Source organism: Magallana gigas, chromosome 1 (genome assembly GCF_963853765.1).
Source record: "Magallana gigas chromosome 1, xbMagGiga1.1, whole genome shotgun sequence".
Taxonomy (NCBI): Eukaryota; Metazoa; Mollusca; class Bivalvia; order Ostreida; family Ostreidae; genus Magallana; species Magallana gigas.
The window spans coordinates 47,938,646-47,952,603 of NC_088853.1; the positions used below are offsets into that span (position 1 = coordinate 47,938,646).

At 34.8% G+C, this 13,958-nt stretch overlaps 1 protein-coding gene across 1 annotated transcript; it reads right to left on the bottom strand.

Moving 5' to 3' along the window:
• Nucleotides 1-60: 60 nt before the first annotated feature.
• LOC105337912 (caldesmon) lies at nucleotides 61-13,539 on the bottom strand (the record flags this gene model as incomplete). The annotated part of the gene is given in 8 exon segments (XM_066069103.1): nucleotides 61-188; nucleotides 1,291-1,388; nucleotides 1,391-1,472; nucleotides 2,398-2,532; nucleotides 4,207-4,393; nucleotides 4,990-5,374; nucleotides 9,870-10,549; nucleotides 13,323-13,539. Coding segments are annotated over 7 exon segments (1,671 nt in total). The 5' UTR covers nucleotides 10,528-10,549; nucleotides 13,323-13,539.
• Between the last annotated feature and the right edge of the window lie 419 nt (nucleotides 13,540-13,958).

The window sequence follows — 13,958 nt, forward strand, 5'->3', positions numbered from 1 at the left end:
GAGAGAGAGAGAGAGAGAGAGAGAGAGAGAGAGAGAGAGAGAGAGAGAGAGGAGAAGTACCACTATGGGTTTGTGGAACTCGTGGGACTCCACTGCGTCTGTAGGATGGGACTGGAGGCCAGCAGGTGTTTACAGTTCCCATTCTTGGACTGGAGATCGTGTACTGTCGCCGAGTCTACCGGCTGTACCTAAAGACAGAGCACCGACTTACATAAAATAACGTTGGTCGGAAATTTCAAAAATATGCATGTACTGAGTCCTTATCAATCGCATGCGCGGATCAGAAAATCTTCCAGGGGGATAGGTTATTTTGTTTGTCTAAAAGGGGGGGTCGGGGTGGCCGAAGATCATGTTCGGTAAATTTACTTTTTTGGAATTTGAGGTTAATTATTGTCAGGAGGTTTCGGACCCCCCTCCCCCCAACCTACTCTAGATCCTCGCTTGTAACATTCATGTATCGTATAAACAATATTATGAGTTTATGGATTTCACATACTTATATAAATATTTGATGCATGTAGAACAATTCAATTTCTAGAAAGACCATCCATCTTTTCACTAGAATATTTTATTTAATACAGATCAATAGAAAACAAAAGTCATATTTGCGTTAATGATTTTTTCTGTAAGGAAGACTCTTTCATAGTAGATGTCAAAATACATTAAATAAATCATTGATTGGTGTATTCTGTTTCTCTAAAGCATCCCAGCTTGCGATGCAACATCGAGTTCTTCTTGAAAAGAGAACAATGACAATAATATCGACATGTTTAAAAATGCAAGCCAAATATTCACTGGCATCAATAGCTATCATTCGGGGGTTGCAGTGATGGAATTTTCTATGGATCTAGAATTGTTTGTTGTTCATTTTCTATGTATATAAATCTCCATTTTATCAGTTCTTTAAAAGCATGTAGTTTAGTTTACTCTTTTTAAAAGTAGAATAAGGCGTTTTTGGGGGGGGGGGGGGGGGAGGCTCTTTTCATTTATCCGGGGGATACTTTTTGTACTTTCTGAGAAAAGAGTGAGGATAAAGGCTTAATGTTGTATGAATATAACATTATGTTTTGCTACATTTCAGATACATTTAAATATAATTTATTTTCTTTGGAACGCACTTCTTAATTGGCTGGAAAAAATTGTTTAATAAAAGCCCCCCATAACATTGATTCTGTTTTTCTTGCTTAGATCATGGCATTTATTTCTTGTCGTTACAATCAATAGTATGTTATGCATTATGTTACCCCTCAGCACTTCTTTTTCAAATTAAGCAGACATATGGTCTCTTGCCTGAAGTAAGATGTGTTCTTTTCTGTAGAATGTGTCCCTGGCAACCGTTACTGTGATTCGGTGGTCACACGATGACGTCAGTTTGGACGGTCGCTTGAAAACGTGACGTAATCTCTCTTCAGTCGTGTCATCACTGCTAGTGTCAGAAAATCTTTAATTTCCACTTGGACGAATTTCAAATCCTATATAAAAATACATGAACTGTTCATGAATATAGTGAAATAAGAAAAAAAAGTAAGTGATAAATCATAGCGTTTGCTTAAAGGGTGATGTCAAAGATCAATATGTCAGAAGAAAAAAAAAGTCACATAATTTGGGAAATGTTGTGGCGGGTAATAATCCCAGGAAGTTAATGTCATCCTACATCAACAATAACATTTAAAGTGAATACTCAGTATTTCCCAAGGGACATTATAGAACTGTATTTGAATCGGAATTCATCTCATTACGATTCTTTTTTTCCTTGGGGGGGGGGGGGGGGGGGGCTTGATGAAAACTAGTTGATTTTCGATCATTTATTTTTATTTTTTTTTAAATTGAAACTGAAATCGCTACTTAAAGAACAATAGAGTTTTTCCCCTTTGCACGTAAATCGCGACCCATTTTAACAAGCTGAGAGTTTAACAGCTCTCTTAAGCAATAAATTTAAACTAAAATAACAGAGCATTCCGTCTCTACTATGAAATATGGACCTGAAGTTTATTCAGAGATTTTCTTTCTCTAAAGGCACATTTCATTGTTAGGAACTTTTTCAAAACAAAATTATAATATACTATTCACCTGAATTTTTTCTCTGCTTTTACGTTTTACAACATTGAAACAATTTTCTGTAAATTATACACAATACACAGCGCAGAAAGCGCGAAATTTTTATCACGCGATTGACCATAAAAGTAAAAGGCTTTGAGTTAAAGATTGTAAAATCTTAATTAAAATGATACTGAAATTCTTGTTGTTTTTTTTCATTTTCTGGAACACCCCGCCAAAAAAAACACCAACAAAAACCCCCAAAACAAATATTTATCCCCCCCCCCATTTAATCTATGGTATAAAAGGTAAACTGTGAAACATAAATAAAAATAAAAATGGGAAACGTTGAATATACACCTTATGGTTGTCATACGTCACTTCCGTACTCGGAATTTCTCGCCACTCTCCTTTAATGTCCGCCTTTACAAAGGCCTCTCGGGAATGACCGCTCGCTCGGGAAATTGTGAAAGGAATAGCCACGTAAATGGGACTCTGAAATAAACGATAGAAGTAAATGATGAACTAATAACTGGGAAAATGGACAAGCGCGTAAAATATGAACGCATTTTAGTTCACAAAACAGATACATTTTACATATAATTAAATATATAATATTATATATAAATTACAATGTACATGTACATGTAGTTAAATGTACATCGTATATGTTGTACTTCAACATACTTTGCATGAAACTCAGATACATGTAATAAAATCTGGACAGATCCCTATTATTTCGGTATTCTTAAAACTATTAATGTGTTTAATATATAGTTATAAGAGTTTATAGATAGACATATTTGTTTATATTTTTGACGTCCATTTTTGTTCCATCTTTTTTGTTTTATCAAAATTTTAATTCAAATTTAAATTAAATTTGATTTGAAATAATTACTGTTTGAATTCAACTAATTTGTATTGCTTACAAAACGTACGAATAATTAACAATGCCAAATTGCATCCAAATTATTTGGTGCCATATCGTGACATCGTTATGAACGATAAGGATGAAGCCTATTCTAGCCTTTAAAATCCGTCTTTATATAGCATTTAACCACTCTATGCGGACATATCTCAGAGCGTTCTAAATTCTGCCACTTAAAAGGGGGTAAATTCGTTTTATAAAGATTTACAGCAAACTCAAGTGAGGGCTTCTCTAACGACATTTTAACAATACAAATATATGTCCCTGCTCTTGAGAGTCAGAAATAACGCCGAGTGGCCGCATATGACCCGTTTCTAGCAGTAGGGGATAAAAAAACAAAAGATTTGGAGAGTCCCCATAAACTATCTCAAGAGGCTACAGTCCCAATGTAAATAACTCTGCTGAAGTTTTGTTTTAATCCTGCAGGAAATACTCGAAAAAAAAATAATCTCTGATGAGGCCAAAAAAATCAACGATAACGATTAGAATAGAGTTTGAGTGATAAAATAAGCCGGATGTTCGTTTTTTTTTATGAGTGACTTCTTCTGCTAAATGCTAATAATGAAGAGGAATAATCATTCATAGGCAATATAAACTGACATTTATTAGTTTGTTTAATGTAGACAGGATTTTGTGTACATAAGAGAAATATATTCAAGTCAAATCAATGAAAAGATTAATTTTTAAAACCCTACAAATTCTTTTTACACGTACTTCATTGCTAATTTTTTTCCATATAACTTTTTTTTATATTTATATTACTTTAAATACTTCAAATGTTCTACCTTTAATTAAGTTCTTAACACATTCTATGTTGCCAGATTTTGAGATGCATAGAAAGGTTAATCTTACATTTTTATTTAAAAAAGTGTTTGAATAAGATTTAAAATTGATATTGCTGAAATTAAATTTTTGCTGAATTTGAAACTTACATTTCTATGGTTTGAGGACTGAAGAAAATGAAAGCTTAAAATGGGGTCACGTTGAATTTAACTTTTTAATCTTTTGAAACAAGATTTTTTAATTAATGAAGCAAGTAGGCCATGACCATATTGAATATTTTTGAGCCTCCAAATATAGAAGAGTTTGGTAAATAAACAGAATTGTTTACTTCAATAGTCTATCAGAAGAATGCAAGTGAGAATGTAATATTTTTAGTTTATCAGTGGTTGTCTCGACTATAAGTTATTGATCACACGGCCACGTTCAAGAAAATTTCTAGATAGTATAATTATAATAACCTGTAACTTAATGTTCTCTGACGTAGGAGCAAGTTGAATGATGCTGCCCATCAGTTCTTCTTGAGGCCCGTATATCAGGTCGATATCTAATTGGTCAATTTCTTTGCACGTGACTGATGACTCATCAAAGCTGTTAGGTTTGCCGCGAATAATGCAAGCAAGATCGCTGCTACCCGATAGTTGCATTCTGAAATTATATTGAATAAATTTGAAAAAAAAATCAGCTAAAATTCGAGAACGGTCTATAAAAATCACGTGTTTTAAACACATTGAAATCAGAAGAATTTACAACAATCCTGTTGTATTTTTAAAATCCTCTTGTAAAATGCTGAAATGTATTACAATGTATATATACAATAATTAAAACTAAAATCTAAATTAATTTTAATGTATATCCATATTATAATACACCTCAGTTTAATATACTAAATTGTTGAAAACGCTTATGTTGGTATTCTAATTTCACATGTTATTGTTAATTCTCTCTCTCTCTCTCTCTCTCTCTCTCTCTCTCTCTCTCTCTCTCTCTCTCTCTCTCTCTCTCTCTCTCTCTCTCTTTCTTAAATCATATCAAGTGCAACGATAGCTTGTCTTTATCCGCGGTAGATTATAACTGAGGTTTTTTTTTTAGTGTTTTTTTTTAATAAAAATCAATTTCTAAAATTTTATTAATACATCTCATGCTAATCTTCAAATTAAGATTCATAGGGATTGCAGAAGAAAGGTACAGAAGATCCAGAGTATATACCACCCTTTAAAACTAACTTAACGAAGGTCCCTTACTCATGTGCCGGCCAGTTTTCCCAAACTGCGGCTTTCTCCGTCCCAGTTGTTTCCCGCCGCTTCCATTCGGCTTCTTTCGCTCTTTTCTCTTCTTCTTGTTTACGAGCTTCCTCTTCCTGTTGCTTTCGCAACTCCTCCATCTTTTTTGCCTCTTCGCGTTTTCTCCTCTCTTCCTGTTGCGCACGCAACTCTACCTCTTCCTCTATTCGTTTCGCCTCTTCCTTTGCCCTTTCCGCTGCTATCTGAGCCCGGACGGCTGTGCTTTCGGTTTCAGCGGATAATCTCAGTGCCTCGGACAGATCAGAGTTGGCTTTCGCAATTTCTGCATTAAGTTTACCTAGCTTTTCGGTCAACTCTCGTTCTTCGACGCTTTGCAGGTCATCATCTGAAAATAGATAAAATAGAATATATAATTATATAACAATAAGAATATTTCGCTAGATTTTTGCACCATAGAAATCTAAAGAGACTTCATGGGCGGACCCAGAAACACTTTTCCCGTCCGATGTCCAATTTTGGTATCCTACTTTATTTAAGAATTTAATAAATTTGAATTTTTCAGGAGGGGAGGGGGGGGGGGTGTCCGTTACTTCTCTCTACATCTGCGCGTGTCACATTATGAGTTCGACAGAACAGATGGGCGTGGAACTAGGATTAAGTCGGATCGCACAAGATCTTAAAATTCCCCGGAACGCCATCTAATGTACCCTTTCATTTAAAGTAAAATTCATATTGATTTAGATTTAATCATGTATATAAATGGAATGTTTACTGAAACTTTGTTGGTTTCTTACATTCATTTTAGTTTCGGATGACGGTCTAAGGCTGCAAACGATAAAAATTCAAGTTTGGAAACAAATATAAAGATAAGTAAAAAAAAAATCTATACTTGAATATGCATCAAATGATCTTTTATTAATTCCAAATAAATACTTTGTTTAAGAAATAAGATTATTTTGTAATCCATTTTGTTTGTTTTATGTGCAGATATGACGAAAATGATTTCCTACTGAATTGTGATGAACTAAAGACCAAAAAACGTAAATCGAGGGTGTCAATTTACAAAATGAATGAATAAATGAATAAATAAATTATAAAAAAAAAATTATTGTATTAAATTGGTGAAAAATATAGTTTATACTAGTCTTCTATCAGCTTTTTTGTCGATATCACATGTACAATGAACTGCTACAAAAGCAACATATCAATCTGCATATTAGTATGTTTAAATATGACACAATTATGCAAATATAAAATGGAGGAGGGAGAAGAATAAAAAAACTACCGATTCAAAACTTTTATAAAGTTTTCACAAATGCATCAGTTAAACATTGCGGCCAAAAACAAATCGATTAATTTTTCATATTTTTACAAAGAAAAATGAATGGTATTCTATATATACTGATGTTTGTAAATTTGCAAAATTAAGACCCCCCCCCCCCCCCTACCAAAAGGAAAAAAAATGAAATAATGACTACTTACAATTACGAGAATTTTTTTTTTATAAATCAATACTCTTTTTTAAAAAGAAAAATCCACAGAAAAGCGTGTATTGATATCAAGGCGGGTGTATGAAATTAGAACAAGTCCCGTCAAACGTTAAAGCTGAACGCCGAACAAATATTTAGCAAAGGCCAACTGACCGATATTAAATTATCCCTCACACACGTAACAACAGACGTAAACTGGGGCAAATACATCTATGATCATTTAGAATGTGAGAGAGAACACTTGAAATATTTAAATATGCTGGTGCTTGTTTAAAAGCCTAAATTGACTGTTTTTCTTGAGTTAATGGATGAGTTGAAATTACAACGCCATCACTGAAATTTCCCGATCTTTTAAACGCGAATATTTCCCCACGTCTCCTCGAAACAAATCAACTTTGCAGTTTATGGGGTGGAACCTTGACTAACATCAAAAGCCTGCTTCTCTGTTCAAGTGAAAATGGATGGCTTATTATTTTCCTGTGCTGTTCCAGAACAGAAATCACTTATTGCTCATAAATAAAGTTAAAATTGCCAATTGATATATAAAAGTTTAAATGTGAATTCATACACTCTATTGATATGATAGAAATGGCAAACAAAAAAAATAACATTTTAGTAATTTTATGTTTCTCAGTGACTTTAAAAATCTATATTTCAAAATAAGAGCAACAGTTTTGATTTATCATTCGATCACCTTTCGTTTTATATAGACCTAGGATTCATAATGATACAATGTTTCTTCACTACCCCCCCCCCCCCAAAAAAAAAAAAGAAAAAAAGAAACACGTTCCACTAGAAATATTAAGAAAAAGACCCAGTATACAATTACTTTTAAAGTAAAGAAAAAACACTCCATTAATTTTTACATGAAAGATAATGATTTTTTTTTTTGCTTAATGAACTGTGTCTTTTTGTGTTTCATCGAGTCTACTTTTGACATGTTTACAAAACAATTCTTGATTTCCCGCCAAGGACCACTCCCTAAACTGTCCCTCAACAATTTACCTGTTGACAGGTAAACATACTACCACGTGTCTATATCGATGGGTATTTTTCGCCAAAATGGGCTACGTTTATTATCTGTGTTGTCTGACGACAATAGATTTAAACAGCGTTTATTAAGAAGTTGTTGACGTCATCACAGAAGAAGAAGATGATGATGCAACCATAACAATACAGAAGAAGAAGAAGAAGAAGAAGAAGAAGAAGAAGAAGAAGAAGAAGATAGTGATGCAACCATAACAATACCGGGTTTAACAATCATTATAATTAACGTGAGCGCGATGATTATTATAATGTCAAATACGATTTTTATTTATTGAACTAAACTTTTTCAATCGTTTGTCAATCGTAGTATAAAAATAGAATTCAGTTTTTTTTATTTAATATTTGTATTTGGTTCTCTTTTTGAGGAGCCGGGCTTTTCCTAATAGAGCTGGGGGGTTGGGTTAATCTATACCTTCTATTAGTTCAGTTCAGTTCTATTTATTTATTTGTTCTGGTTCTATTTTTGAGGAGCCGTGCGTTTTCTAATAGAGCTGGAGGTTTGGGTTAATCTACCCTCCATTAGTTTGACACTGTTTTTTCAATACTGGCAATCAACTGCTCTGCATTCCTGTTATCTTCCATTAAAGCGACCTTCAAACAAACACTTTGACTCTGGAGAACGATTTTCAATATCTTTGTAAACACCACTAGAGGCCTCTAAGACTACCCCAGGACGCGATCTCCCCCTATCATGTTGTGTTGAGATAGATAAACAGCCCGTGATCTTCTGGTTGTAAGGACCACACGATTTACTGACCCGATTTAACAGCGGGACTCAGCAGGAACAGGTACAACAGAACTGTCGCTGGGTAAGGGTCTACATATATATACACCGTACTAATAAACGAGCGATCGGAGAAAATGGGCCGACATGAACAGTCGTTTCCGATACGGTGTTTAACAGGGATAGATGATCATGGCTATTTTTTAGGCTGTATTTATCTCCTTGAGTTGAAGAGCTCTGTATAAATATATATTAAAATATTGAAATTTTAGAGCTGAAATATTTGGATTTTTTTACCTTACTAAATGATAGTTTATGGCCAAAAATATCATAATTATGTCAAAGATCTGATGGTGCTTTTGTTATTCACCTGACCTCCTTAATGGCATTAAAGGGGGAAAGGGGGGGGGGGGGGTGAGAGTGCAGAGGAATCGTCAACGTAAGAGGATATATTGTCTATGCATATAAAAATGAGGAAACAAAAATTTATCTTCTTAAAGTACACAAGTGGTAGTAAGGCTATATCGAATATTAAACCGACGGAAACTCGTATCTTTGTTTCTGAATTGGGAAAGAAATTAAATTAAAACCAGACGAGTATTTTATATGTAAAAATCTGGAAATAAAAATTTAATGATTGCTAAAACCCAAGCTGGAAAGAGTAAGTACAAAATATTCAATGGTTATCTCAAATTACGAGCACTCTGAAATCAAAATGCTTCATTTCAATCAAGTTGAATTGCTTATTAGTAAACAAAATCAAACCACATGGAAAGACCTGAGCTTTATTTTATAGGGTACTACTCAAACAAACAAATCGAAAGCAAAAATCAAATCATCGAATGTGTTTGCCAACCTGTCAAATTTCGCGAATATTTGTTTAGTTATTGTTGTAAGCTGGTTGGAACGCATACATTCAATTAGAGAATATTAAACAGACTGTTCTCTATGACTGGATGAAGTACTTCAATATTTGTACTGAGAACATTGTCAATATTTGTGCGATATTTGTTTGGGGGTAGTTGAATGAATGGGACTACTCGGGCCACAAGACAAAAATATCACCCCCCCCCCCAAAGAAAAATGACCAAACACATGACAATATATGGCATGCTTAAATTATTAAAAAAAAATCGAGGATAAAGTATCATTCGAATTTAAACTAGAAACGTGGCATCATCATCATCATCATCATCATCATCATCATCATCATCATCATCATCATCATCATCATCATCAAAGAAATAGATACCACTGCCATCATCATTATCAATTTTCATATCTTCAATACAATATGTACCACCAACATGTAACTTACTACTAAGTTCTAGCATTATAAACTTCATATTAATTATCATACATGTAGATACAGTCTACTATAATACCATCCCCATGGGCTAAGTTTATTGTCAGACAACATCAATATAGTACTGTACTATTATATCATTATCACAATCATAATGAAATATGTTATATTTGGTCAGTTAAACATATCTCTTTCAAGCATCACTGAATTCCGACTTTATTAAAATTTTGCGTTTTGTGGAAAACGCAACTGCGTTAGGTACATGTAATTCGTGATTTCAAGTTTGTGGTTCATAACATTAAAGATTTCTTACCTGTTCTGATATCGAAAGCCTTTCGGGATACACTGAATTGGATGTTTTCCTTGACTTGCTTCATCTTCATTCGTAGCCCCTCGAGCTGCTGTTGGCTGTTCTGCGTCTGCTGTTTGAATTCCTCGATGGTGTTTGAGATCTGGGCCACCACGCCTATTAGATCCTCCACCGGGTAATCCTCGTCCACATTCTTGTAGCGGTCAGAATCAAAGATTTCCGTAAACTCCAGAATGTTGTCGTTAAACGAGCGGATGTTAAATCCATCATCTTCTCTCGATTTCTCCGCCCAGAGTTCCCTGTCGTCATTTGCACTGTCTTCCGGTTCTGTTATCGTCACTTCCGGTTTTGCATCGTCTTCGTCTCTTTTTGCAGTGTCCTCTGCTTCTGATGTACCTTCTTCCGCTTTGAGTCCATTTGTCACTTCCTCCTCATCTGTGATGTCATTTCCCCCGCTCTCGCGAGAATTACCGTTAATCTCGTTTACTGACTGCACGGATGCTATCACTTCTTCCTCTTTATCTTCCGCAGGGGCCGTTCGTTTTTTAGCAGAGGAAGATGGACGTTTACTTGTTTTCGTTGAACCGTGACCTCCGCCGTGGTCATGGCGACCGTGACCCCCGTGACCCCCATGACCCCCGTGCTTCCGTTCGCTGGGCATCGTCCGGGTTTATTCTCCGTTTCTGGATAAAAAAAAAAAAAAATCAACCGTTAACAATAACTGTCTTTTTTACTCTTAAAAAAATCAGACCAAACGTGTCGAGATTTACTCCCTTTTCAAGAACACGCAAAGTCTTGATAAAGATGACGAACTGCACAGAGCAAAATGATATACAACTTTTTCTCTCTCTTTTTTTTTTTACGATTACAAAAGTATTCTCAGTAATCTTCTTTAAATTTCTCTTCAAAAACACGTTTAAAAGGAAATGTATAATGACCAATAGACTGACGTTGAATTTTGGGATTTTGCATTTGGAATGCTGTAAATTATTTTTAGGAAATGTTGAAATTTTTTATTTATGTATCAAGGGTCACGTGTATGGGAAGGGGGGAGGGGTTCAAGTCGTGTCTTATTTTTCAGGAAGAAAAGACACTTAGCTTATCTGTCAAACCCTTTACTTGTACTGAAGAAAAAGTTTGAATCAGAATAAGCAGGTCCTCGCGTAGATCTCTAACTGAATTCAAAGTAGAAGGGGAAGCGGAATATAACAGTGTCGGTATATGCAGCTTTTGCCGTCATTTTTTTAAAGTACTGTAATGAATTGTGTTGAAATAATACACTCAGATCTCTCTGCGTTCATCGATCTTCCTATATACCTGAATAAGTCATTCTACACAAAAAGATTATGCTGAAAAGCTAAAAGGCATGGAATGAACTCGAAGATAATGCTAGCATTTTTTTCCAATAAAATATTTAAATGAAATTGGAGAAACGCGACCCTGTGATAAAAAAATCTGCTGATGCGAAACATAGATTGTTACAACTTATTTGCATGAAATGAGAGTTGGTTTTGAGATCTATATTGAATTTTTCCAGCACTGCCTGACATATCTCGTCTGTTTATTAATTCCTCGCGGGAACAGAACGGGATGGTTATAGGACCAGATACTGTTGTGTTATGTTGTTTGGGTGAGGTGCGAACGGGTGAACATGGTCGTGGTCCATTTAACTGTAACGTTTGTTGATAAATAATAAAAATTTACAGCAAACCAGATAATCTTTTTTTTTTTTTTGGGGGGGGGGGGGGGGTAGGGATGCTGGGTGGTCAAAAAACTAACCATCAGATCTTCCTTTATTTTTGAGATATAATTTGATTACTTAAATTATAAACTTACATTTAGTAAAGAAAATAATATAGATATTTCAGTTTGGACATTTTTCATATTTTGCTATTTTTTTTACACTGCTCTTTTCTTTAGGAGATTAATAATGTCTAAAAATGGCCGCGACCTTCTAACCCTCTTGATGATAGAGCTTTAGAGCTAACAGGATATTAGGGTGAGGTTAAACGTTCTTATTCTTTGCGGACAAGCAAAATACAAGACGTTATAGGTCTCCGGAAGTTATGAGTTCATGAGATTACGTATAATTATAATGCTTGGTTCTGGTACCATTATACATGGGCAAGCTCACTTTTCTGTTATGGTTATACTCAATATTCTTTTTGCAAAAAAGGAGAATAAAATCATAAGTGAGCTTGTCTTGATTTTACTATAATTAATGGAATGAATGCTAGTAGAATTGGGGATAAATACTTCATCGAAAAAGTTAAAAAATGAATTTTAGGAATGCGTTTAATTATGGGATGAAACTATTAATTCGGTATAGGCTTGGGTTCTGTATTGTGCTTTGAATCTTTATATCACCTCTCTCTAACTATCATTAAAAAGGGTCTCCGAACATCATCGATAAAAAAGAAGAAAAATACATAATCTATGAAAAAACATCTAAAATGCGATATATTGATGCTATGTGTAAATTTCCCGTGGTAATATAAAACAAATATAAATTCAGGTTGATACAGGCACTAAACTCGTCAGGTCTACCTATTGTTTACCTCTACCTAGCAACCGCAAAATGATGGCTGATAGGGACCAAATTGCGATTGACTTTCTCCCTGTTACCCCCACTACAAGTACACAGATTACCGCCTCGCTGCGAGAAATGTATGATATATTTGGAAGATGATTATACGAGCCATTGGATATGGAAAATGGCAATTTGTTCGGGAAATTGAAACTATGAAAGCTTTATGAATGGCCCTTTTATCGATGGCTTGTTACCTGTGAACATTAAAAGTTTCATCGCCAATAACAATTTCTTCACTTCGCAAGTGATGCGCGCATGTTTAAAGAATTCTTTCTACAATGAAAGCTTTTTCCCCTTTTATACTTGTTAAAAATGTTAATGGTTATATTGGACTCTCTCTCTCTCTCTCTCTCTCTCTCTCTCTCTCTCTCTCTCTCTCTCTCTCTCTCTCTCTCTCTCTCTCTCTCAAATAACCAGCGGAACAAAACAACAGAATCAATGCTAATGCCATATAATGGTTAGGCCTATTCAAACACACACCCTTGAACATGTTTACACAAAATGGAGTTATTTTGATAAATACCAATAATAGCTATTTGATTTTCATTTTATAATTAGATTTTGTTAAAAAAGCCAAGCTCAATATGATAAACGTGATGATATGGCAAGCAAATACAACTGCATTGATGTTTTCTATATTCCTTCCTGTTAATCTTTAAACATTAATAATAGGAACAGACTCCGATTCTCTTACAACGCTGTCAAATATGTTATGAAGACGATGAGAGAGAGAGAGAGAGAGAGAGAGAGAGAGAGAGAGAGAGAGAGAGAGAGAGAGAGAGAGAGAGAGAGAGAGAGAGAGAGAGAGAGAGAGAGAGAGAGAGAAATTACGCAAGGAAAATATTGAAGAAAAAATTATAACAGACCTTCAAAGTTCGGTTCAAATTTGAATATTGTTTTTTAAGAATCCAGTCAAAACACAAGTAATGCAATCTCTAAGTGAGGACCACGGAAGACATTAGAAACAAGTCCTTTTACCGATCGATAGATGAATCAGGGTGATGGGTCTCGCTATCTGGCCGTTAGGTTAGTATAGATGCATGCACTCTCATAGCACATCTAACGGTACATGTACACAGAGAAAGAGAGAGAGATTTAAAGGCTGACATAGCCAGTGTCGGGCTTTGAAAAAGGGAGGGGGCGCTTAAATGTAACTTGATCTGTATATTTAATATATACATTTACATACATACATGTACAAACAAAAACAGAAAGACGACAGGTAAACAGTTCTACATCGGCCAATTCATTTACCTTTTAAGTAACGCCCAAAGAAGCCCATTTTCTTTTCTTTTTTTATATCCCATTTCCACCCCCTTTTCTCCCAACCAATACCCCCATACTCTCTCTCTCTCTCTCTCATCTCTCTCTCTCTCTCTCTCTCTCTCTCAGAGGAAAATGTCAAACACTTAGAGAGTCTAATTTAACGTGTAGTTTAAAATCCGATTAGTTTATTGTGCTACTTAAACAAAACTGTTGGATGGAAATCTATCATTACATGT